This window comes from Notechis scutatus, chromosome 1 (assembly GCF_049901735.1).
Source record: "Notechis scutatus isolate UNSWTSFEM ecotype Mainland chromosome 1, rNotScu1.2, whole genome shotgun sequence".
In the NCBI taxonomy this organism is placed as follows: domain Eukaryota; kingdom Metazoa; phylum Chordata; class Lepidosauria; order Squamata; family Elapidae; genus Notechis; species Notechis scutatus.
The window spans coordinates 311,154,930-311,177,810 of NC_142009.1; the positions used below are offsets into that span (position 1 = coordinate 311,154,930).

Consider the following 22,881-nt stretch of genomic DNA (forward strand, 5'->3'; position numbering starts at 1 on the left):
TTTGATATGCCTAATCAACAATTGGCAGCCAATCTACATGTTTCTACCACTGGTACATTGCTTGTGCAGCTTAGATATTTAATTGTATCGTTAAGCTTAAGAACTGTAGATGACAATCAATTAGATCTGAATGTTTAATAAGGGTATTTTTAAAAAATTGTAGCCACTAGTCTGCTTTATCACAGTGCAGAGGGCCCTTCCCATTTTTAGATTAATTTTCTATATACAAAAATGCATTATGTACAAACTATACATTCTTTTTATCTAATCCTTTTTACATAAAAGATAGAAAACATTTTGCAAAAGGGCGTGCTATGATTTAGATGTAACTGCAAATCTTTTATGTATATAAATACATTTTTACTGCCAAAATATGCATTAAGTAAATAAAATTGGATTGATTTAGCATTAGTTATAGAATCCAGCTTCATCTTGACTCATGTTGGGTCCAAGGTAAAGAACCGGTACTAATTAAAAGAATGGGTTTTCAACAAAAGACTGCACTTGATGCTTGCCGAAGATTAAACATAAGGCAAAATCTTAATGCTCCACTAATGTTTGGAGGATTCCTTTTGTACGGTGAAATGGAAAGAATGAAGAGAAATAGAAAAACAAGATTGATATAGGATAGTGAACAATAGCCAGAGTTACATCCTGATGATCACTACTCTTATGAATGCAGAGAAGCACCTTTTCATTCCTTAAATGCAATGCTACATATAACGCAGCAACTACATCAGATGACTTGAATCTCATTGCACTTCAAGTTGAGTAGTGGATTGGTTCCAACACCACAAAAAATGGGAGATGGAAATGAAAGGTGATATTGGTGCAGCTACTGTTCTGCAATAATGAGATGCTCCTTTGGAGAGTTAGCTCCAATATATTATTTTATGGTGTCCAAGATAATCTCCGTGCCAAGATTTTACCATCAGAAAATGGCCATACTATAAACGGTTTCAACTGCAATTCAGATGAAAATTAGCCAATGTGTATTCTATAGTTCAATTTTAAAATGTATCTCCCATCCTCCTAGAAAACTTACTTACAAATATTAGTGTTTTCAAAGGTAGGCATCTTTTTCCGCTGTCTTGTTAAACAAAAACCGTCAGCTGTTATGAATATGCAACCAAGTTTGGATGTTTTGCTTTCAATATAGCAAACTTCCAAGTTAAATTTGCTAGCTTAATTGGAAGCAATGAGGAGTAGGTGGATAGACACACACATAAAAGTCTATCTGGTAGCAGATAGAATGGCAATGTTTTTCTCTGTTCTTCCCTCCATTTTTTAAACTTATCTACATCTGTTGTGTTGCTTGCTTGATAAGTGGTTTATTGTAATATTTTCAAACTTAACTGGACTCCTCAAGGATGCAATGCTAGAACATAGAGTGGCCATGTGTCTTCAATAAGAAGGGAGCAGATGCTGCTTCTATGACCATGGAACAGTACAGGCTTGTGGTTGGAATGTCAACGTGTTGGCAATGCAGAACTGTCCCCAAATGGTGCCAGCACTGAGACAGCCTGCCAAGTAGCACCAGAACTGGACTAGGACATGCTTTGTACACAATGAACTGAACACTTCAGTATATTATGTGCAAATGTCAAACCTATCTTGTGATGTGGCAAAAACCCAATTTCTTTAATTTGAAGTATAATTCTTATATAGGCAGACTACTAACTCTCAAATGGCAGCATGATTGGCTGGACTTCTACTCAATTAGACCTTTATTTGGCCAAACCAAGATTAAAAACTGCCACTAAGAAGATACAATCCATTGCAAGCATTTTGGACAACTAAAGTTCCATTTTGAGAAAAAGAGATGTACAAAATCAGAGCAGTGCTTAGGCAAGCCATATTCAACTCTTACAAATCTCGTACATGCATGGTATACCTCCGATAACACACTATTATAAATTTCCATCATCTAGATTGTATGTATTTTCTTGTAATACAGCATGTGCAAAAGTGGCCTGCTTAAGTGATATATTGCACATAAAATCTAAAACTCTGTTTCAGAGAATTAAAATAGCTCTAACTATACAGAAAATACTAAATTGTAAAAAGCCATATTACCTCCAAATTGATGCACGTAACACTGACAAAGTTCTAAAATTGGGACAATATACATATAAATTACAGTTAAATACCATAAAATTTAACCAATCAGCAAATTGCTATCTACCACCAGAAATATCCAAGAAAACTAAAAGATCTGCAGTGTTAGACAAAGCAAAGAATTAAAGCATTTCTGCTAACAGAGGTAGTGCCAGCCACATCCAACCAGAAATTCATCTCCGATCTAGAATATTGTAATAAAATGTAAAAAGACTATAAAATTTACAAAAATAAATAATTTTAAACGTTTTACAAAATGCAAAAGATTTTGCTGCCAAGTATCTAGAATCTTCAATAAAGGGGTAGAGATCTGTAGTTCCTTAAATACTTTAAAAATATACTGTACTGAGGTTGCAAATCCATGTATACAACTTCAGTGAATGCCAATAAAGAATGTAGTTTAATACTAAAAATAAATCTTTAGACTTCAGATGATGTTTCCCCTTATGAAAATCACTGTTCTGCAAATCCTTCACACAGATTAAAAATTGCACATTAAAAAGTTAGAAACACACGAGAAATACTCCTCATGTATAGCCTAAAAGAGTTAAAAAGATTGCACAATTGATTTAATAAATACTTCATTTTATATGACAGGCTGCCACTTTTTTTTTTTGGTTTATAGGAATTTTAGGGAGGTTTTCAGAACCATTAAAGAAAAATGTCTGTAGCTGCCTTTCTGGCGTAACATTTTGAAGTTCACTCTCCTCTGGGACTTATCTTCAAACCAGCATTGTATGGCAGCTTAGGAAAACGCATCTTTGGGCTAGCAAAGGTGTCAGGACCCTACAAGAATTTCCATAATATGGTCTAAATCAGTGATATCACTTCTGCATATTGGGATGTTGTTTGCTGAGGAAGAATTACAAGAAGGGAATGTCTTCAACGTTTCTTCTGTTGTTGCCACAGACAGGGTTCTTGGAGGAGTTGGTGAGGGGCAATCAAAGTCTGAATCATACATTGAAGTGTCAATATCTTCAAATATGTCATCAATAGCCAAGTCCTTCAAGTAACTAGTTGAATTTGAAATTTCAAAGGAACCAAATGCACATTCAACTCCTTTCAAGTCTTGTCTATCTTCTTCTAACTTAAGAACTGACATTTCAGAGGTCTTCAATTGATCATCTCCAGATCCAGCCAAGTAAGAAGGCGGACTCACATCTTCCATGAAGTCCAAATCTTTTAGAATAGAGGAAATGGCTGATGACATGTCATTATCTGAAACCATCAACAAGCTATTTTCAATTGGACTTTCCATAGACCGTGGTTCATAACCATATGATTCCTGTTGAATAATACCAGGCAAAAAGTGTGAAGGCATTCCAAAGAAATCAAAACCTAAATAATTGGAAGGGGTAGTACTTAAACCACCCCACATGTTAACAGACTGTTGGCTAGTTTCTTGCCTCATCTCTTCTTGGATTTGTCTGACAGTATTGGCTATAAGGACAGAACGATGTAAATTTGGTTCCACCAGCATCTTATATGTCTGTAACTTGGCAAGGCAAACATTGAGCACCAACTGACGCTTGAGTGGGTATGGCAGGTTTCGACTGGAATCAAAGGCACTTGACACACCAGCCATGTTCTCTTCATAATCATTCAACTTGCGTTTCAAACCTTTTCCCAACATGAACCTGAAAGAAAAAAATGAACCAATGAGCATTTCTGACTTTATAGTATTTATTTTTATCTGTACATTTTCTATTCCTTTATTATGACCTTAGATGTGGGTTCATATACTTTTTCAGAAGGCTTCCCCCTTGTTACATAATTTGGGATAGATATAAAACATTAATATCTTCTTCATTTAGACTGATTAATCTTGGACAAGGGAAGGCATCTGACTTGGTCTAGCCAGTAATTTGGGGAAGATGGAATAAGATTTAAGGAATTTTAGATTATTAATACCAGAAAAAACATTATGAAAACTTCAATTTAAAAAAAAACAGGAATTTCGGCCAGGATCTAGTATTTAGCACCATGTAGGCAAGAGCAACTGAAATCCTACAAACCTATGTCCCTGAAAAGTTAGTCTCTTTGTTCTTCCTCTGACAAGTAGAGAAAAAAGCCTGCATAATAAAAATGCATGTGATTAATTTTCATAAAGCACCTAGGATGCAAGATCATAATAAATAACCTCTTTTACAAGCTCTGATTTCAAAGCTAATATTTGTATTTGTATTATAATACATTTGAAAATTCTTTCTTCTCCTCTACCAAAAAGATAAAGTATCAACAATCAATTCCTCTTATTTGGATTAAAAATAATTAGGGTGCTAGAGAGAAGTTGGACCCTTCAATGAATACTTTTAATATTGATCATGCTCATTGTCTTGGCCCCTTCTCTGCCCAACTTAGAAGGCAGACTTTGAGTCTTGATGCACACCAAAAAAATGGTTTGAACTAAATTATTACTTGTTCTAGCTTTTCTTATATATTTTATTTTAAAACTGCAGCTTGGTTAAAGGCTTTAATAGATATTGAAGTTGAAGCAACAAATACAGTTAAACAGAAATATGTTTCAAAACAGTAACATTTTCCTCATGATTATAACTACATAGTATTCAGAAAAGGACTTTAAGCAACTCCTGGCATATAGAAACATCTCTGTTGAAGTAAAAAAGAAGAAACAAGACAGAAGCTACATACAAAATACAGCTTCTGGAACTCTTACCAGCCCTTTTAATAGGAGCTCCATTCTGGATCATGTGCCTGAGAAGAAAGGAGGCCTTAGAATGGAGGAGTGGGCAACATTCCAGTCCACAATCAAACTGTTTTTCCAACATGGATGGATATACGGTAATGGATAATTTTTTTCCCCTTGATTTTTTTTTTTTTTTTTTTACCTAGCCCATTTCTGTACCTGATCTTTCTGTTGTTGTTGGCTTCTTCCCCTACACCAACTTGAATTACCTTGCTGGCAGTCTTGAGCCCATTCAAATAATTGATTTTCAATATTCCATTGGGCTGGACTGAAGAAAATGGGGATGGATTGGAGTAGCAATCCTGCCAAAACTTCTCAGTGAGGGACAGGAAAGAAATTCTAATAGCCTTTCTCTGAGCCAGATTATAATTACAGTTACCATCATCAGAAGCCAGAAGGCCTCTTACAACCGCTCCCAACCCTCCCCCCACCATCTTTAGCATACTATTTCTTTCCAGTTTAACATTTTATTGAGTTATAAGAATGAGCCATTTTGGTAAAAAGTTCCACTACAACTAGTATAGATATATAGCCATGAACACCTCTGGTCGATAGCTATATATCTATACTAGTTGTAGTGGAATTTTTTACCAAAATGGCTCATTTCATGCCTTCCAAAGATTTGCTCACTATCAAAGAAACATCTCAATTCTTTTTCGATCATATGGTTTCCATACTGGTATTAAGACTGGGGCAGTCAATTTACTTCCAGGTTCTGGAAGGCATTGTTACAACTTTTGAATCTCCAGGTTAGCTTGTCCTCAATCACCCCGTCATGAATGGTAAGGCTGAGAAAACTAACCAGATGCTCCAGCAATACTTAAGAGGTTATTCTACCTGCATTCAAGGTAACTGGCCTTCATTGCTTCTCCTAGCAGAATTTTCCTACAATAATGCTCTGCACACATTGATTACTATGATCCCCTTTCAAACTCAGCATGGTAGACACCCAAGGGTTTTATCAGTGGTTTCAAGGGAGGAGGAACCATCCCAGGGGCAGTGAATTATTTTGCAGGAACAGCTGACTACTTAAATACCATTGCAACAGCAGCTGGAACAGACAAACAGTCTGACAAGAAGACTGCAGATTCCCATTGATATAAAGGACTACCAACTGCTGAAGGAGAGAAAGTGTGGCTCTATCAAATTCTTTGTTTCTCCTAGACCTTCTAAGAAGCTGGATATCAAGTTCAGAGGGCATTTATGGTCCTCCAGCAGATCAATCCTGTGGCCTTTCATTTGCAATTGCAATTGCCATGAAAGTCCATCCAGTTTTCCACCATTTGCTGCTCATCAAGCAAAAACCTCCTAGAATCTTATGCTCATCGTGCCCAACGCCATTGCCAGTAATTATGGAAGGGGAGGAGGAATACGTAATAGATGAAATTCTGGACTCTAGGCAAAGTGGCAAAAGCACACAGTATTTGATTCAGTGGAAGGGGTACCCAGAATCCAAATGTGGAGGAGAATATGTCCATGTCCCTGACTTGGTGCAGCAATTCCACCAATACTTCTCTGAAAAGCCACAAACTTCCAAACTCCCAGCTCTCTGCCCTGCATCGCACAAAGAATCTGTAAGCGAAGGGATAACTAGACTGAGTGCATAGCCCCAATGGGACACTGGACAGTCCAACCATCCAGTTCTGGCCTTCACTTCCGGAGGGAAAGGAGGAGAAATCTGCTAGTCATCTAGATGTTTTACAGCTAGCATCACCTGCTTCAAAGTATTCTTTAGATGAGGGGGAGGAGATCTTCTTTGAAATGGCTTTGCTTCCTCCCCTCCCAACTTCCTGTGAGAACTCAGATGAGGAAGAGGCCACTGAAGAAGGAGGGCTGTTCTGAAGATCCTATGAAAGAAAGGGAGGGCTGTTTTGAGGAAGGGGTGATGTAGGAGATTAGCAGAGCCAAGGGAAGGAGTCAAACAATGAATCCGTTTAGTCTTAGCTTTAACCAGGGGGAAAACCATTTGAGAAGATTCCTATGCAAGGAATAAATCAGTAAATTTGAACTCTTCACCTTTGGACCTGGTTCTTTGTGCATCACAATTAGCTGCCATTTCAGATTATTTCTGAATATCACCACTCCCAATTTTTTTCAAATAAACTTTCAGTTTTGGGGGCAGTTTTCAAAACTGTCCAATTGCTCACTCTGTTCCTGTTTACACCGAAAAAGGGTAAGTGCTATTTTTTTCATATTTATAATCTAAGTAACCAACTGACAGGAAAAATGGTACGGACTAACAAACGTAAGCATGGATTGATCAATCAAGCTTCTAATAGATTGTGAAGTAAAATAACATACAGGTTTCAAGGCCTAAAGATAGCAGTCCAGTGATGAAGGTAGAATACCACCTTCCTCAGTAGGAGTCTAGATAAAGGAAACAACAAAGATGAGAGCCAGTGCGGTGCAATTGCTAAAAGCATTGCGGATTTCTAGTCTTGCTTTAAACAGGGAAGCAACTGGGTGATTTGGGATCAATTATTTGGTCTCAACCCTAGGAAGAAGAAAAGAAGGAAAAATATTTCCAAAAATGAAGAACTGCATAGACTTGCCCATGTAGTTGCTAGGAGATAAGACTAAGGCACAATTAAATCAATAAATTCCACAAGGTTAGGTTTCAGGAAGACATATATTTGTTGGGTTCACATTTACATAATTCACACATTAATTTAACCATTAAATTTCTGTAAATTTGGCATCCCCAGGCCCATTTTAATGTGGTCTGCAAAAACCAATTAGGCAGCAAGACTAATGTTTAATTTACCATATACCAAAACTCTTACATGATCACTACTTAAAGATACAGTAGTTTAAGTTGTTTAAAGGGATATACTCTTACAGGTAACTGCACCTTCCTAATCAGAGCTCAGAAACTTAAGATGGGAGACCACTAAGAAATGCTAAGTCTGAAAACTGTACTAGGGCACAGTATTGCGAGTGTACTTGGGAAGAATTTAAACCTTTGACTTTTATCCATATCTTTCCTATGTTGTACTGGCTCTCTCTGAGAGGCGACATGTAGTTCGATTTCTGTCCAGTCTTAACCTTTTTAAGGAAAAGTTGTTGAGGAGGGATCCAGAGGACTCTGGAAAAAAGTGGATCATCTGGATCCCTTTCAGTCAGGTTTTAGATCAGGGCATAGTACAGAGATAGCATTGATCATGCCTGCTGGTGATTTCTGGGAATGGCAGGTAGGATATGTGTGTGTGTGCGCGCGCATGCATGCGCGCACACATTCCTTCTAGCTCTCTGTGATTCTTCTGTTGCATTAATTATGGTATCCTACTTAACTAAATGTGGAGATTTAGAGAGGGAGGGAGAAAGGGGGTTTCTCCTTTCTCTGGGGATGATTCCAGTTGGTTCTGACAGGGGAGGAGAGGCCAAACACAGAAGCCTTTCACATTGGGGTGCCTTAGAGCCTGATGCTCTTGCCCCTTCTATTTATAATCTGTAGGAAACCACTGAATGAGGTACAATTTGAGCAAATGGTCACCACCTATAAAGCCCTTCATGGGAACATGGTCTGATGACTATCTGAAGTACTGTCCCTCTTGCCTTTCAGATCCCTTCACTCAAACAATGCCGTCTATGGGGACCTAGGAAGCGTGCCTTCTCTGTTATAGCACCTCCCCCTCTGGATCTGCATCCCCTTGTTTCCACCTTGATTGAAAACTCGACTATTCCCCCATGCTTGGGGGTACAGTAATGTTGAGCTCGTTTAAAGTTGTTGAATTAGATAGCTATCTTTTTCCCAGACATGCATTAAATTTGTTTTCAGTGCTTTAAAGTATCCCTTGCTTATATTGCCATAAGATGTCCAGAGCTGGGTGGCCTCTAATTTGAATGAATGGATAAGTCATCAGAAATTTTTAAAAGAATCTCAAATGGTATTAAACATAGTATTACAACAATATCACAAGAGAGATTTATAATAGCTTACTCTGTTTAACTGATGTGGAAATTAAACATTATTCAACACTTTAATTATACTTTAAGCTATACATTGCATCTTGCATCTACTGTACTATTCTATGTTTATATGAATCCCAAACTACAAATAGGAGAGACTAAAATGTTTGCATACAATTATATATGTGCCCCTAGCTCTACTAATATATGTTTCATTCACCCTTTAATAAAAAGGTGATGGAATAACTTGTGTTGTAAAGGGCCATTTGTAGCTCCTAAAATCTTTTTTTCTTGGCTCTATAAACCATGACGCCAACATTTAGCAGCAAATCAAACAACTATGGTGCAATACCCTTCTATTTTTGGCAAGAAACAAAGAATGGGAATACAAGCAGTCAAAAAAGCTATTTTTTAACCTTTCCTTTAACAAACACAATCCTTACTGTGACATGTCACATCAGTGCATCAGCATATGACCCACTACCGTTCTTGCTTCAGCCTGCAATTGGTTGATTAGGATACTTAAAATTCTTAATTATGTTATTTATGAAATGACGGAAGTTTAGCCACTTGAAACAAACTAACTATAAAAAATGTCCTTTAGTTTGAAAAATAAATTTTGAAGTGTCCTGAAATTTTTTATGTATGTTTATATTGTGGCAAGCTACAATTCAGTCAGCTGTGAAAGGAAAAAATGTACAACTGCTAGCATAGGACAACTGTCAGAAATGTCGATCCTTGTGAACTTTTCAGTTTTATCTTTATCTACAATTGGTGGCTTGGATTTGGAAAAACAGATCACGTTCTAAATCAACAATCCCCAACCTTTCCGGCTTTGTGGGCCAGCAAGGTGGAGGGACTATCTGTTTCCAAATTCCTTTTTTTTTTCTTCATTTGAAATTTTAGTCATCTTGGTTTTGGTCTCAATTCTGGTTCTCTTTTCCCCAGTCACTATTTAGAACAGGAGTTCCAGAAACCCTGGGCCGCAGTCCATTCAGAACTGGGCTGTGGAAGTGGTGGGTGAATGTTCACAGGAACGTGTAGCTCCACTTACTCGAGCAGCAGATGAGCGTGTGTGTGCAGCTACATTTGTGCAAGTGGCAGGCGCATGTGCAGCACATTCCCTATCTCTTATTACTATCTGCTTTATGTGGGAGAGTACAGGCCCACAAGCTGATTTACTTAAGAATTACTTATATACCTTAACAAAAAGGTCAATTCCCACCTTAAGCAGTCAAAAGGATAGGACATGTTGTGCCATGAGTCATGCCTAAGGAACCTTTTCTGTTCCCAAAATTTGAAGACTTGCCCCAAACAAGAAGTGGATAAAAATTGCAAATCAACTACTGATGAAAAAAAAATACATTGGTAAGAACATTAAAAATAAATTAATGAATAAATTTAAAGTCAATATGCTCTGGTGCAACCACATTTATTAACATTTGTGCATGTTTTGTAGGAAGTGAAACTTATTCCTACCATTAATTGCCTCCCATGATAGGAAAGGAACTTTTTGGGGTTCTGTTATCTCCATGGACACAATAATTTCACTAGAAGGTTTCCAGCAGCTGAAAAGGTGAGTGTACCAATTTGAACTCTGTGAAAACCCTGGCAAGAGTAATCTCATCAAAAGTTATTTCACCTATGATAATGGACAACAATAATCTCTTCCAGCATTGCAGCACTAGATAGAGCTAAATAGGACACAAATTGCAAGGGCAACTTACTTCAGTTGGGCTGTGTAGTGGTCAGAACAGGCTTGTATCATGAAAGCAACCATGAAATTTTGAGCAAATCCTGAGATACTCCTGACCAAGAAGCTCAGATCGAATACTAGCTCCTGCAGAATAGAGAATCCCCAAGAAAATCCCCATGATGCCATGACAACCCAAGGGCAGGTTCATAAAACATTTCTGCTACTCTACTATCATGATACACAACTATAAGCAAATCTGAATGAGAAAAGTTCACCCTTCATCCCATAAGCAAATGGTTTGCAACTCAGGATAAGTCAAATTACAGTAAAATATAAGCTTTTAAACTGACTTGATCTGTCAAAACATTTTTAATTTTTCTTGAACAATTCTCTCCCTGGAACAAAATAATTACTAGTTTACTGAAGCATGTTTATATATATTATATTATTTCATAATTGTTATACAATTATTATATAATTGTAGTATTATTTGCAATACATGTCAACATTTTATGAACAAGTAATACATTTTAGAAATTCTTGCTATTATCTCCTTTTTGTAAAATGCATCAATTAGAACATATTCCAGGGAGCACTGTGGGGGAAAAAAAGCAAATGCATAAATTAAGAGTTCCCATTAGTTGTTCTGACTTCCATAACCTGAATTATATATTTGATTTATCTGAGCCAACCACTTTAATTTAAAACATAATAAAGGGGAAATTAATGTGTTTTTTGAAAGAAGCCAGAGATGTTATATTTTATGTTTAAAGACACATAGCATGTAATTACTGTTAAATAATTTGAGCTTTAAAATAACTGAAATAGTTGGTACAGTAAAAGGAATCTCACAACTACAGAGGAATTTGCCTCCTATGTTTTATATTGTTACTATTGCTCATTTAATCTGAAAATTAAGTATTATATTTGTACTGATATTCAATTTGATTAATAAAAATCAATTACATGTTTACTTAAAAATGAGCATTATGCTCAAAACCTATGAGTTACCTAAGTAGTATTTTCATTTCTAAATGTAAACAGAAATGAACAAGATGAGTGTACTTTGTCATGGCTCAAGAACAGCTTGAAAGCACACAATATAGACTGTAGGAAACAAGCAAGTTTGAATTTGACTAATGTCCAGGGGTGGGATTCTACTGGTTCGGTAGAACCGGTTGTTACGGTTCTGCGCCGTTCACAGAACCGGCAAAACACACCACTGACTGGCCCCTCCCCTCCTCTCCCCCTCACTCTTTTTCACACTTCCTGGTGAGCCTTTCTTCACTCATTCGCCCAGCTGCCTCCCATGCAGCTACTCTTCTTCACCGGGCCTGAGAAGGTAAGGCTGACAGCAGGGGCGGGGCCCTCCATGCTCGGCCAAAGGGGGCTTCTGGGGTGGATGACACACAGCGAGGCTTACCACTGCCACCACATTGCTACCCCGAATGGCCTACTGCCACCACCGCATTGCATGGGCCGGTGGGAAAGGGTGAGTTGGTGGAGGGGTGATACTGGCGGCAAATGGACTGATGCACACGGAGAGGGAGGGGAGCGCATGGGAGATTGCAGCAACAGAATCCTTGCTTGCTTCCCAAGCCGGCCTGGCCTGTGAGGGAAGCGAGCGGGAGATCACTGGCTGGACTAGCGAGGTGGAGGGGGCAGCCCTTGAGAGAGCGCTGCGCAGGGGTGCTGTGTGCTCTTGGGCCTCCCCCCATCTCTGCTTCTGCAAGGCAGAAAGAAAGCCATAAAATGTCTACACCTGAGTCCTCCTGGGGCCCTCGTCTCAATGCCAATTCGAGCACATCCTCTGTGGACCGCTAACAGCCCAAAGCTGGTAGTGCCAAGCTGGTAGTGCCAAGACCTCCTGCTGCTTTGAGCTTGGACTCCCCTCAGGAGCTGCGAAGCCCTCACCGCCCCTCTGACGCCCATCAAATCTCCTCCCAGCATGCTTCTCTTCCTCCTCACAAGAAGCCCTTGCCACCCCTCTGATGCTCGCCGAGCGTTATTTTTGGGCAGACTGCGGGATTGCCCCACCTCCCTTGCAAGCCATCTGGTGGTCTTCAGTACGTGGCTTGTCAGCCTCCAGATGTCAGATTCCCACCACCCAGCTCCAGTTCAGAGGTTCCTTCCCTCCCCCCCCCAGGATGGACAGAGAGACACAGAGAGGGAGGAAGGGAGGGAAAGAGAGAGAGACAAGAGACAGAGAGAAGGGGGAGGGAGGGAGGGAAAAAAGAGAGATAAGAGACAGAGAGAGAAAGAGATAGGGAGGGAGGGAGAGAATCCACACTAATTCATTGCCTGTGAGATATAGAAAATTGCCACTGACTTAATGTGCTTTTCTTAAATCTAGCTAAATAGAGAATTCATAGTGTTTAAAAACAGAGAGGTATATGTTAAGATATCACATATGTTAAGCAAAGAGACTTGAACCTAGGAAAGTGAAACAAATTGCTTTTTAATGTCTGTTAATTTTTTTTAAAGTATGAGTAAATAAGGTTTTGATTCCTTTGTTTTCTTGGAAGGGTACTCCCGTTTCAGAGCAGGGATTCCTTTTCTTTTCTTGCCCCCACCCTGGGATTTCTTTGGTACAACTTGTATCTTTTTCCTTCCTCTGGGCTTTTTAAAAAACTAACCTCCCTCCCTCCCCCCTCCCCCCCCCTCTCTCTCTCTCTCACACACACACACACACACACACACACACACACACGGAAGTTGGATCTTTCTTTCCTCCTGGCCCATACAGGCAACACCCATGCAAATTACTTAGAGTTGGCCACGCCCAGCCAGTCACATAACCACCAAGCCACGCCCAGCCAGTCACGTGACCACATAGCCACACCCACAAATTAAGCCACGCCCACCAAACAGGTTGTAAAGAAATTTGAATCCCACTTCTGCTAACGTCTACATGAGAGATCACCAAAGAACTATATGTATGCCAGTTTCCCTGAAAACTGATGAACAGATTCAAAGAAAGATTCAAAGTCTTCTTTTCCAATGGAATTAATAAATCAATAAAATGCTAACTCATTTTTTGCAATAAGCAAAGAAGTATCTATCTATCTATCTATCTATCTATCTATCTATCTATCTATCTATCTACACACACATACAAAGAACTAGCTAGTTCTGCTGACTGCTTTGTGCAGCACCCATTCGAAGTTACAATGGTGCTAAAAAAATAACTTTGTGACCAGTCTTTGCATTTTTATCTGTCACAACGTCCAATGTCCCATGGTCACATGATCACCACTGCAACTCTTTGCAACTTGGCTTGCAACAAGCAGAGTCAATAGAGAAGAGCACTTCATTTAATGACAGTAGGAGAAATAAGATCATGCAGTCAAAAGCTCATCACAATCATAGGAGTTTCCATTTAGCAACTTCAGGTCATAGCAACCAAATTATAGGTTCCAATTATGGTAGCTAAGCGAGGGTTACATGTGAACAAAATTACAGTGCACTTAAGACATTCACCTGAACACATGAAGGCTTGAAAGTACATAAAAAGATGCCCATTCTCTCTTTAACTTCCACGGGTTCATTGGAAGATCTGAAGGAAAACAGCATTTCTCATTGTTTGAATGTCAATACAGCTTTTCATCTTTATAGAATATTTTATTAATATGAATGTGCAAGTTGTTTATTTTATTTATTAAACTTGTATGTTTCCCCTCTTGCCAGAAGGGACTCTAGTGGTTTACAGGCATTCTGTTAAAATGCACTATAAAACAATAAGGAACATAAGTTTAAAATTCAATTAAAACTAACCAGGATGAAGAGGGAGGGAGCAAAGTATGCACAGGAAGGAGGTGGGGTGCCATCTACTCCATTACCCATCTCCAAAGTTGTTAATTTGAAAATACAGCTTGTGTAATCTGGGACTGGAAAGAATAAAGGACAGGGTAATCTAATGCTAACTCATTTTCAAGGAATCTTGCATTCAGCAAACACCTGAATAATTTTTTTCAGTGTTCTTGTCTGTACACTTAAAAGTAAGATTGGTTAAGAAGAAACTCCAGTCAACACCCCTTGAATTGTTTCAAATGAAGAGTTCAGCTGCTCTTTAGTGGCCACATGAAAAGATGTCAAAAGTGCTGCATGTGCAAAATATTGTTATGAATCAATGTAACAACACTGACTTATTTCAAATGTGTATTACAACAGAAAAATAAAAGGTGTCTGAAGTGGTGGAAGCAAGGACAAATGCAAGAATATTTTGTTTAATGTATACATTTCTTTGGCCTACTAATTTTTCCATGACTATATATTCCCCCCATTTCCCCCCAAAATAAGACCTAACCAGAAAATAAGCCCTAGCCTGATCTTTTAGCGTGCTCCTAATATAAGCCCAACCTCCAAAATAAGCCCCAGTTATGGTCATCATAAGCTGGCATGTGTGTGTGTATGTGTGGTCAGCACTGGAGGAGGTAAGGGCACAGGGTATGACAGCGTCTGGTAGCAGCTGCAGCCGGCACAGCACAGGTCATAAACCTCTCACAGCCACCCTCCTGCTCCGATCCACCGAATCTCACCTTTCCTGTGGCCCATGTGCCATGTCAGGATCATTTGCCCCCCCCTCCCCCCGTACCTCTGCCTCCGTCCGCTGCTTGGACAAGTAATCAACTCATCTGCACTGCACAGGCTGTGCAACTCCAGAGTGCACCAACAAAGGGGCCAGTAGGCTGCAGCTGCTGCCGGACACCATCAGCCCCCGCACACTTGCTGTCTCTTGTGCACATGCCAGGGGGTGGGCTGATCACTCTGATATTATGTTTCCCCCAAAATAAGCCCTAATGTGTCTTTTGGAACAAAAAAAATGGGTCTTATTTGGGGGGAAACATACCATAGAGAAACATGGTATGTATGACAACACAAAGTTAAAATTACAAGTTAGAATTACATTATGATCCAAAATGATCCTGGTAAGGTATATTAATGATCACTTGGTCCAGTTATTTGGTCCGTACACTAATCCAAATTCAAAGGACAAAATGCAATTCAGAACTATATCACATCTATATTCATGCACTATTATCCCCAAATGGCCACCTATTTGTCAGTTAAATCCAGAGTTGCTCCAGACAGCAAGATGGGTAGCATCTATGAATGTTTGGCTGTACCATTATATTATGATTCCATTTTTTTAAACTGAATTTTATTAAATATATATTAAAATATTGGGCACAATGCAATTGTCCTGGCATTATCTCTACCATACACATTGAGGTATAAAACGAATGGGCGTTGGTTCTTACCTGATACGCCTCTTCTCGTGGAACTGCGTAGAGCATCCAGAGAGTGGGAGGTGCTCTAGTCTTCACTCTTACAGGCTGAGCTATAATTGAAGGAATGCTCCTCCTCCTCCACGTGACTCCTCCCTGCGTTCCCCCAGTTTTACGAAGACGAGAGGACAGCAACGATCCTCTAAACTCAACTAATATACAACTCAACTACAACACTAAACATCATTGGCTGAAACAGGATTCCCCACCAGACGGACTAATTAGGGTGGGGCTGGATGCTCTACGCAGTTCCACGAGAAGAGGCGTATCAGGTAAGAACCAACGCCCATTCTCCATAGAACTGCTCCGAGCATCCAGAGAGTGGGACATACCAAAGCATGGCTGTCCTACGGGAGGGACTCCGTCTGGTTCGGAATCTCCTCTGGTGCTCTCGCCATTTGCTGAAGGACTCGCCTGCCAAAAGATGCCTCAGCCGAGGCGTAAGCATCGATTTTATAATGACGGATAAAGGGAGACGGTGAATTGAAGCCTGGGTAGCCCAGGCTATCGAGGTAGCTGCACTCCTGATAGAGTGAGCGGTTATCCCACTAGAGACCAGCAGAGCTTGAGCTAGATAGGCCTTGTATATGGTATCCCTAATCCAGCGGCCAACAGTAGACGGGGATACCTTGCAACCCAGCGTCTGTGGCTGAAAGGACAGGAACAGAGACTCGGACTTCCTGATAGACTGCGTCCGATAGATGTATATGCGAAGAGCCCTTCGAACATCGAGAGTGTGCCACTGCCTTTCCCTTTCTCGAGAAGGCTTGGGACAAAAATTAGGCAGAACCAATTCCTGTGTCCTGTGAAAAGCCGAGTTGATTTAAGGCATAAAAGCGGGGTCTGGTCTCAGAACCACCCGATCAGTGTGGAAAACACATAAGTCCTTTGCACGGATAGAGCTGCTATTTCAGATATCCTTCTTGCCGATGTTATCGCCACAAGGAACACTACTTTGAATGTGAGAAACTGAAGTGGCACCTCCCTGAGAGGCTCGAAGGGAGGTTTAGTTAATGCCATGAGACCTTATTAAGATCCCAGGTAGGGTATCTGTGAATCACTGGGGGGTGCAGATTGGAAGCCCCTCTAAGGAAAGCCCCTATGCGCGGGTGGTGGGAAAGTGAGCCAGAAGAGCTGTCAGCGACCACCGTTGATAGGGCTGTGACCTGTCTTCTCAGGGTGTAGGGGGAGAGGCCCCTGCCCAACCTGTCTTGTAGGAAGACCGGGATTGTGCAATTGAAGGAGAGAGCGGATCAACGGACGGCTTATGGCACCACCTGCAAAAAAGGTTCCAGGTTGCGTTATAAATGCGGGTAGACGAAGGCCGCCTTGCCGCCAGGATGGCATTGATGACCTGGACCGAGAGGCCCTCATCTTTTAGCCTTTCCCGCTCAACCTCCAGACGGCTAACTGAAGCCACTGAGGATTTGTACTGAAGAGGTCCCTGGGCTAGCGGGCTCCTGCCCGATGGGATCCTCCAGGGAGGACCCACTGAAAGGTTACGAGGGTCTGCAAAAACCATGGTCTCCTGGGCCAGTGCGGGGTAACCAGGAGGAGTTCCGCCCTCCCGTGGATCAGCTTTAGGATCACTTTGGGGATTAGCGGTAGTGGGGAAATTGCGTAAGAGAGCTCGGTGGGCCAGGACCAACGTAAAGCGTTGTGATTCTCTGCCCCTTGGGGAGTACCTGGAGAAGAATCCCGGTACCTGGGCGTTGAGCCGGGACGCGAATAGGTCCCTAGGGAGTGGCCTAATATCGCTGAGGCTTCCTCTGCATTATTAATTTTAGCAGGGAGGAAGGGAGGCGCCATCCTGCCTAGTCTAAGGTGGCCCTGCTCAACCCGTCTGGCCGAATGTTGAGACCCCCGAAATGCGATCTGCCCTAACGGGCAACCGGTTGGTCCCCGCCCAGCGACAGAGAAGCTCGGCCTCCCTCATGAGACGGATGTCATGTTTGCCCCCCTTGTTGGTTTATATGCGCCTTGGTCGTAATGTTGTCTGCCAGGACCAGTACGAGGCGCCCGCATACTTAAGGAAAGTGCGTAGGGCCGGGTATACTGTGTGAAGCCTCCGCCAGTTTATACTGCACCTTTGCTCGGATGCTGACCCGGTGCCGTGAGCTGGGATTGAGTGGATATGGGCCCCCCATCTGGGTAGGCTGGCGCGTGTCGTGAGGGTAACCCCTGGGGGCTCCTGAAGAGATGCCCCTGTTGATCACGGGTCTGGTCCGCCAAGGCAGCGATGTGAAAACCCTTGAGGGAACCTTTGCCACGGCTCTCGAATTGCTCCTTCCGGAGCGGTGATAAGGTAGCAGGAACCACTGTATAGATCTGGAATGGAGCCGGGCCCAGGAAAAAAACGAATAAGCATGAGACCAAATTGCACAGTAATCTAGAGAAGACCAGTAATGGCGTCCTTCTTGTTCGCCTAATGTTCCTGACCAATTTCTGAATACTGAGAAATCCTTCAGGGGAAGGGAAAACCGTCCCTTCAACTGAGTCAATCACGGCTGCTAAGTGAGCTATTCAAGTGGGAGGGGTAGATGACTCTACTCCCATTTTACAAGCAGATCATAGGCCTGAAGAATCGAGAGGATGGATCTAGCGTCCCCTTCGGCGTGGCATTTGTTAAGAGAAAGTATGAGGATATCATCCAGATAATAGAGACTGCGAATGGGGGAGTCTCTGAGGTGAACTGATGGGATCGCCAGAACCCTGGTAAGGATCCTCGAGGTCGAGGTTAGACCAAGGGGAAGGGCCACGTGTTGAAAAGGTTGACCAGTGTAGCCAGGTCTCAGAAATTTAAAGAATGAGGGATAAGTGGGGATGTGGAAGTACGCTTCTGAGAGGGCAAGGAAAGGTGAGCTAGTCTCCCCTCCTAGTGCCCTGCCTAAGGGACCGAAGTGTAAGCATCTTGAACCATGATGGACCACCTTAAACCTCTTCAATCTAGGGAGGGCCTCCAGTCTCCGGAGTGTTTAGGAAGTAGGAAAAAGTGGGAATAGAAACCCCATTCCTCGGAACAAGGATGGTACGAGCTGTATGGCTTCGATCTTGGTGAGGTGTTAATAGTGGTTCCCATGAGAACATGCTTGGTGCGGCCTCTGGGGAGAGCGGAAACCCTGAAATGCTCCGGAGAGGGGGACTGAAAACTCAAGGGAGAGGCCAAATCTAACATTGTCCCTAACTCAAATATCAGAAGCGGGTGATCCCCATTGGTCGGCAAACTATGTGAAGTGACCCCAATGGGGTAGGTGGCTGGAAGCCTTATCTAGGGCGCTGGGACGATCTACTTCCTGCGCCCGGAATGGTCTCCCGTAGCTGACTCCCCTCCTGTTTCTGACACCCGTGTCGCTCCGGTTCTGAAAGGCCGCCCAAAGAGCAGGGTTCTCTGAAATGTGGGGAAGAAGGGAGCCTAATAGGGGAAAAAGCCGGGTCCCCTTAGAAAGAGTTGGGACACTCTGGACTCCTGTCTGAGACAGGTCAATGGGAGAGATTTCTTTTATTTAGACTCCATGAACAAAGTTCCGGAACCGGACTAATACTTTGCCTCCGAGATGGGACCAGAAGCCAATTCAGCTGTAGTCTTAATGTCTGCCTGCCAGTGTTTAAGCCAAGCGGCCGCCGGGCTGTAACGTGAGAGGAAATAGCCCAGGAGGAAATTTTAGCGGAGTGGAAGGCAGCGTAGGCGCAAATTCCGCTGCGGCCGTAGCGTGGAGAAGTCCTGGTGCGCCCTGGTGTCACAGGGGGACATACAGCTTCAACTGCGAAGCCATCTAATAGAGGATCGAGAGAAGGATACAGCCGTGGCTGATCAACGGCCCAAGCATCGGATTGATGTGCCCGACATCGTCGTCTGGGCCCACTTGTCCTCTGGCCCTAGGGCTTCCAGAGCGCCAGTTGGAGTAGAGGCGATGCTAGACTTACTATGGAGCCATCCACCTCTGGGGTGTGTGGCAAGGAAGAGAGATCCGCATCGAGAATAAAAGATCTCTGACTGACTGGAGGGAGCGAAGGGGTGGGGGGCTGAAGAGGCCAACTGTTTTGCTGCTAAGCTGGAGAAAATGAGTGGAGTAGGAATGATCTCGGTCTCCACGACCGGCTGAAAATAGGATCCTCTGGAACTCCAGAGGCTGCTGGGGAGGCATTAGAGGGTAACTGGGACATCAAGCCCGAAATATTGTTCGCCTTGATTAGCAAGGATTGGAAACAAATGGGGTTCAAACAAGCCCATGAATGCGGGCTGGTCAGAGGTTCAGAATAGTGTAAGGACCCCTTATCTGATCCTTCCGTTTCCCTGAAGGACACGAGTCCCATTTCCACTTCCTCCACCCCTTCTGGAAAGGGAATATCCCCTTGGGGAAATACCTGACTATGGTGAAGTTCCGGTTTGGGGAGGTATCTGCCAGAGACTGATTCAGCATCAGGAACCATCGCTTGAGGACCTGGTCTGGTCATCTGTTGGATACCCTCCGCGATCTCTCGGCGGATGGCCAGCTGCCTCCATTCTCTAATGCTGTCTGGAATAAGGACCGCGGATGGTTCCTCTGGTCACAAGCCAGCAGCTATCGTGAATGTAGTCTCAGTGCCCGGGAGACCTGGAGGCCCCGAACAGGTGAACTGCGCCTGAGAGGAGAAAGTTGTTCTGGCAGAGGGGTGGGTTATGAGGAAGCAGAGGGAAAATTAGGAACTGGGGTTACAGATTGAGAGCCCTTTGAACGTTTAAAGAATTCCTTCCCCAAGCCTTGGTCGCCTAAGGCGTTTTTTTTTTCTTTTTTTTCTTTGAGAAGCCTTGGATGAGTCCTTGGCCCTTTTGCGCAAATGGTGCGTCTCTGACTTAGCCTTCAAGGAAGGAACTCTGGGATTGACTTCTGCCATGATAAAATACTAGGTACAGAGCAATATTAAATAAAGAGGCGGTTGGCACGCCTAGGTGTACGGCCTATAATGTGGGCCGGATATCCTATCGTTGGGCCGCATCCCCCTTTTGGTAAAAATATTTTTTGGTTGTATCGTAATATATATGTTCAATTTAAATTTATTTTATTTATTTTATTTTATTTCTTCGTATTATTATTATTATTATTATTATTATTATTATTATTATTATTATTATTATTATTATTATTATTATTATTATTATTATTATTATTAATTAACATAAGAGGTGAGGCCAAAAAGGGCCTAACTAAACTGCAGAAAATGCCAATAGAAGGAAAAATATATGACTATTTTATTTCACTTGAGAGTACATAAAAAGGTTTTTTATATCCAAGAGCCAATAGACCGAATGAACGCTGAAGCCAGATAACCACTTGTTTTATATTTTTCTAACAAAAAAAGGCAGAAAATTTGGTAAAAAAAGGTAAAAATAGGTAAAAATAGGCCTCGTGAGGCAGCCTCCCAAGCAACATGGGAAGTAGGTGCCTCTCCTTCGCCTCTGAGCAGGCTGCGGAAACAAACCAACAGAGAAATCAACGGGCAACAGGGCACAGAGCCACAATACCCCTTCAGAAAAGAAACCTCCAAACAGGCCTGCCGGTCCTGTCATAAGCCTCCCAAATCATCGCATCAAACTCTACAGCTAAATAAAATAGCGGCCGGCCACGAGGCACGCCCAAAATGGCCACCGGGACCAGCGCGAGGCTCAGAGAAGAAGGAAAGCCCCTCAACAACAATAAAAACTGCCGAAATGCAGGCAGAACGAGGGGCCTGAAGAGAAGAGAGCTCACCCTCTCTCTACTGCGTTCGTGGGGGGAAGGCACAACAAAACGCTATAAAGCGTACAATACAAGCAGCTGCTGAGGCAGCACAGCTTAAAAAGCGGCAGGCACCAGAGTGGGGGTGGGGGGAGCGAAAGGCTCTAAAAACCCCTGTATCTCCCCCCTGAGGGGCGAAAATTCGCTCCTTTCACCAAATTAAGACAACCCAAATGCGCAGGGACCAAGGAGGAAACACAAGGAAAGATCAAACCTGAGATTTAATGCAAAGAAACCTGGATCGGCCAAGGAGAAAACTGCTAGAGCTGCCTGTTTCTGCGAGGCTGAGCTAAAACTGGGGGAACGCAGGGAGGAGTCACGTGGAGGAGGAGGAGCGTTCCTTCAATTATAGCTCAGCCTGTAAGAGTGAAGACTAGAGCACCTCCCACTCTCTGGATGCTCGGAGCAGTTCTACGGAGAATAACATATATACTCCTCCTGCGTTGTCAGTTTTGAACAATTATTCTGTCCAGTATTTCCTTGTTAACAAATGAGAATTTTATATAATTTTAGTTTAAGATATACTGTAATATAAATGATTAAGTTACTGTATATTAGTGGACAGATAGCATGAAAACATTCATAGATTACAGGAGTACTCGATTTTAACACATTAATTTATATATGATTTTAGAAGTACCTTCACCAATGCAACTTTTTCTGTTGAAAGTAAACTGACAGTTAATTTGAACTGGATAACCAATATTGATTTGGTTATCAGCTTACGAATATGCTTTATCTATAAAGATTTTAATATAAACTACATTGAATGGGAGCAATTGCAAGAAGATTTGTACACTGGTAAACAATTAGAACAACTCCATGGAAGTTTATTTTAATATATGTTTACAGTGGTAAGATTACTGTATGCACAGAGATGGAAAGATTCGACACTACCCACGATGGAGGAATGGTTGGTAAACTGACAGATTTTGCTGCAAGATACATTGACTTCTTTGATTATAGAAAAGACATCTATAGATTGTCATCAAGATTGGTGACTTTTTGCATAAAAAAGTGAACTTGTGATACACAGTGTTGAAGATTAGACAGGATAGATTATAGAAAAAGCAATATAACTTTTAACTCTAAATGTAACTTTAGACACAGAGTTCAAAATATATTTGTACTTACAACCGATGTGAAGAATATTGTAAACCACCTGTTGCATTTTCTTTCTTTTCTATTTTTTTTCTTATACTTTTATTACTTTACTATTTTTCTTCCCCCCTACTTTATAATTGTTAAGATGTATGTTTATGTTTAAAAGTTTTAATAGAAATTACTATATACTATTAGTATATAGATTTGTAAACAGATTTTTAAACTGCAATCCTAAATATACTCATTAGGAATACAGTCTCACTGAAAACAATGGGAATTACACTGAAGTGAACACCTCTGGGA

The 22,881-nt window shown here is 41.8% G+C and overlaps 1 protein-coding gene across 2 annotated transcripts in view; it reads right to left on the reverse strand.

Moving 5' to 3' along the window:
* Positions 1-120: 120 nt before the first annotated feature.
* Positions 121-22,881, reverse strand: part of LOC113413673 (SERTA domain-containing protein 2-like) — a 28,556-nt gene continuing 5,795 nt past the window's right edge. For both annotated transcript variants that reach the window (XM_087952273.1, XM_026670119.2), the window contains exon 2: positions 121-3,755. In XM_087952273.1, coding sequence (XP_087808399.1) covers positions 2,897-3,751 — 855 coding nt within the window. In that variant the 5' untranslated portion in view covers positions 3,752-3,755 and the 3' untranslated portion in view covers positions 121-2,896. The remainder of the gene's footprint in view (positions 3,756-22,881) is intronic.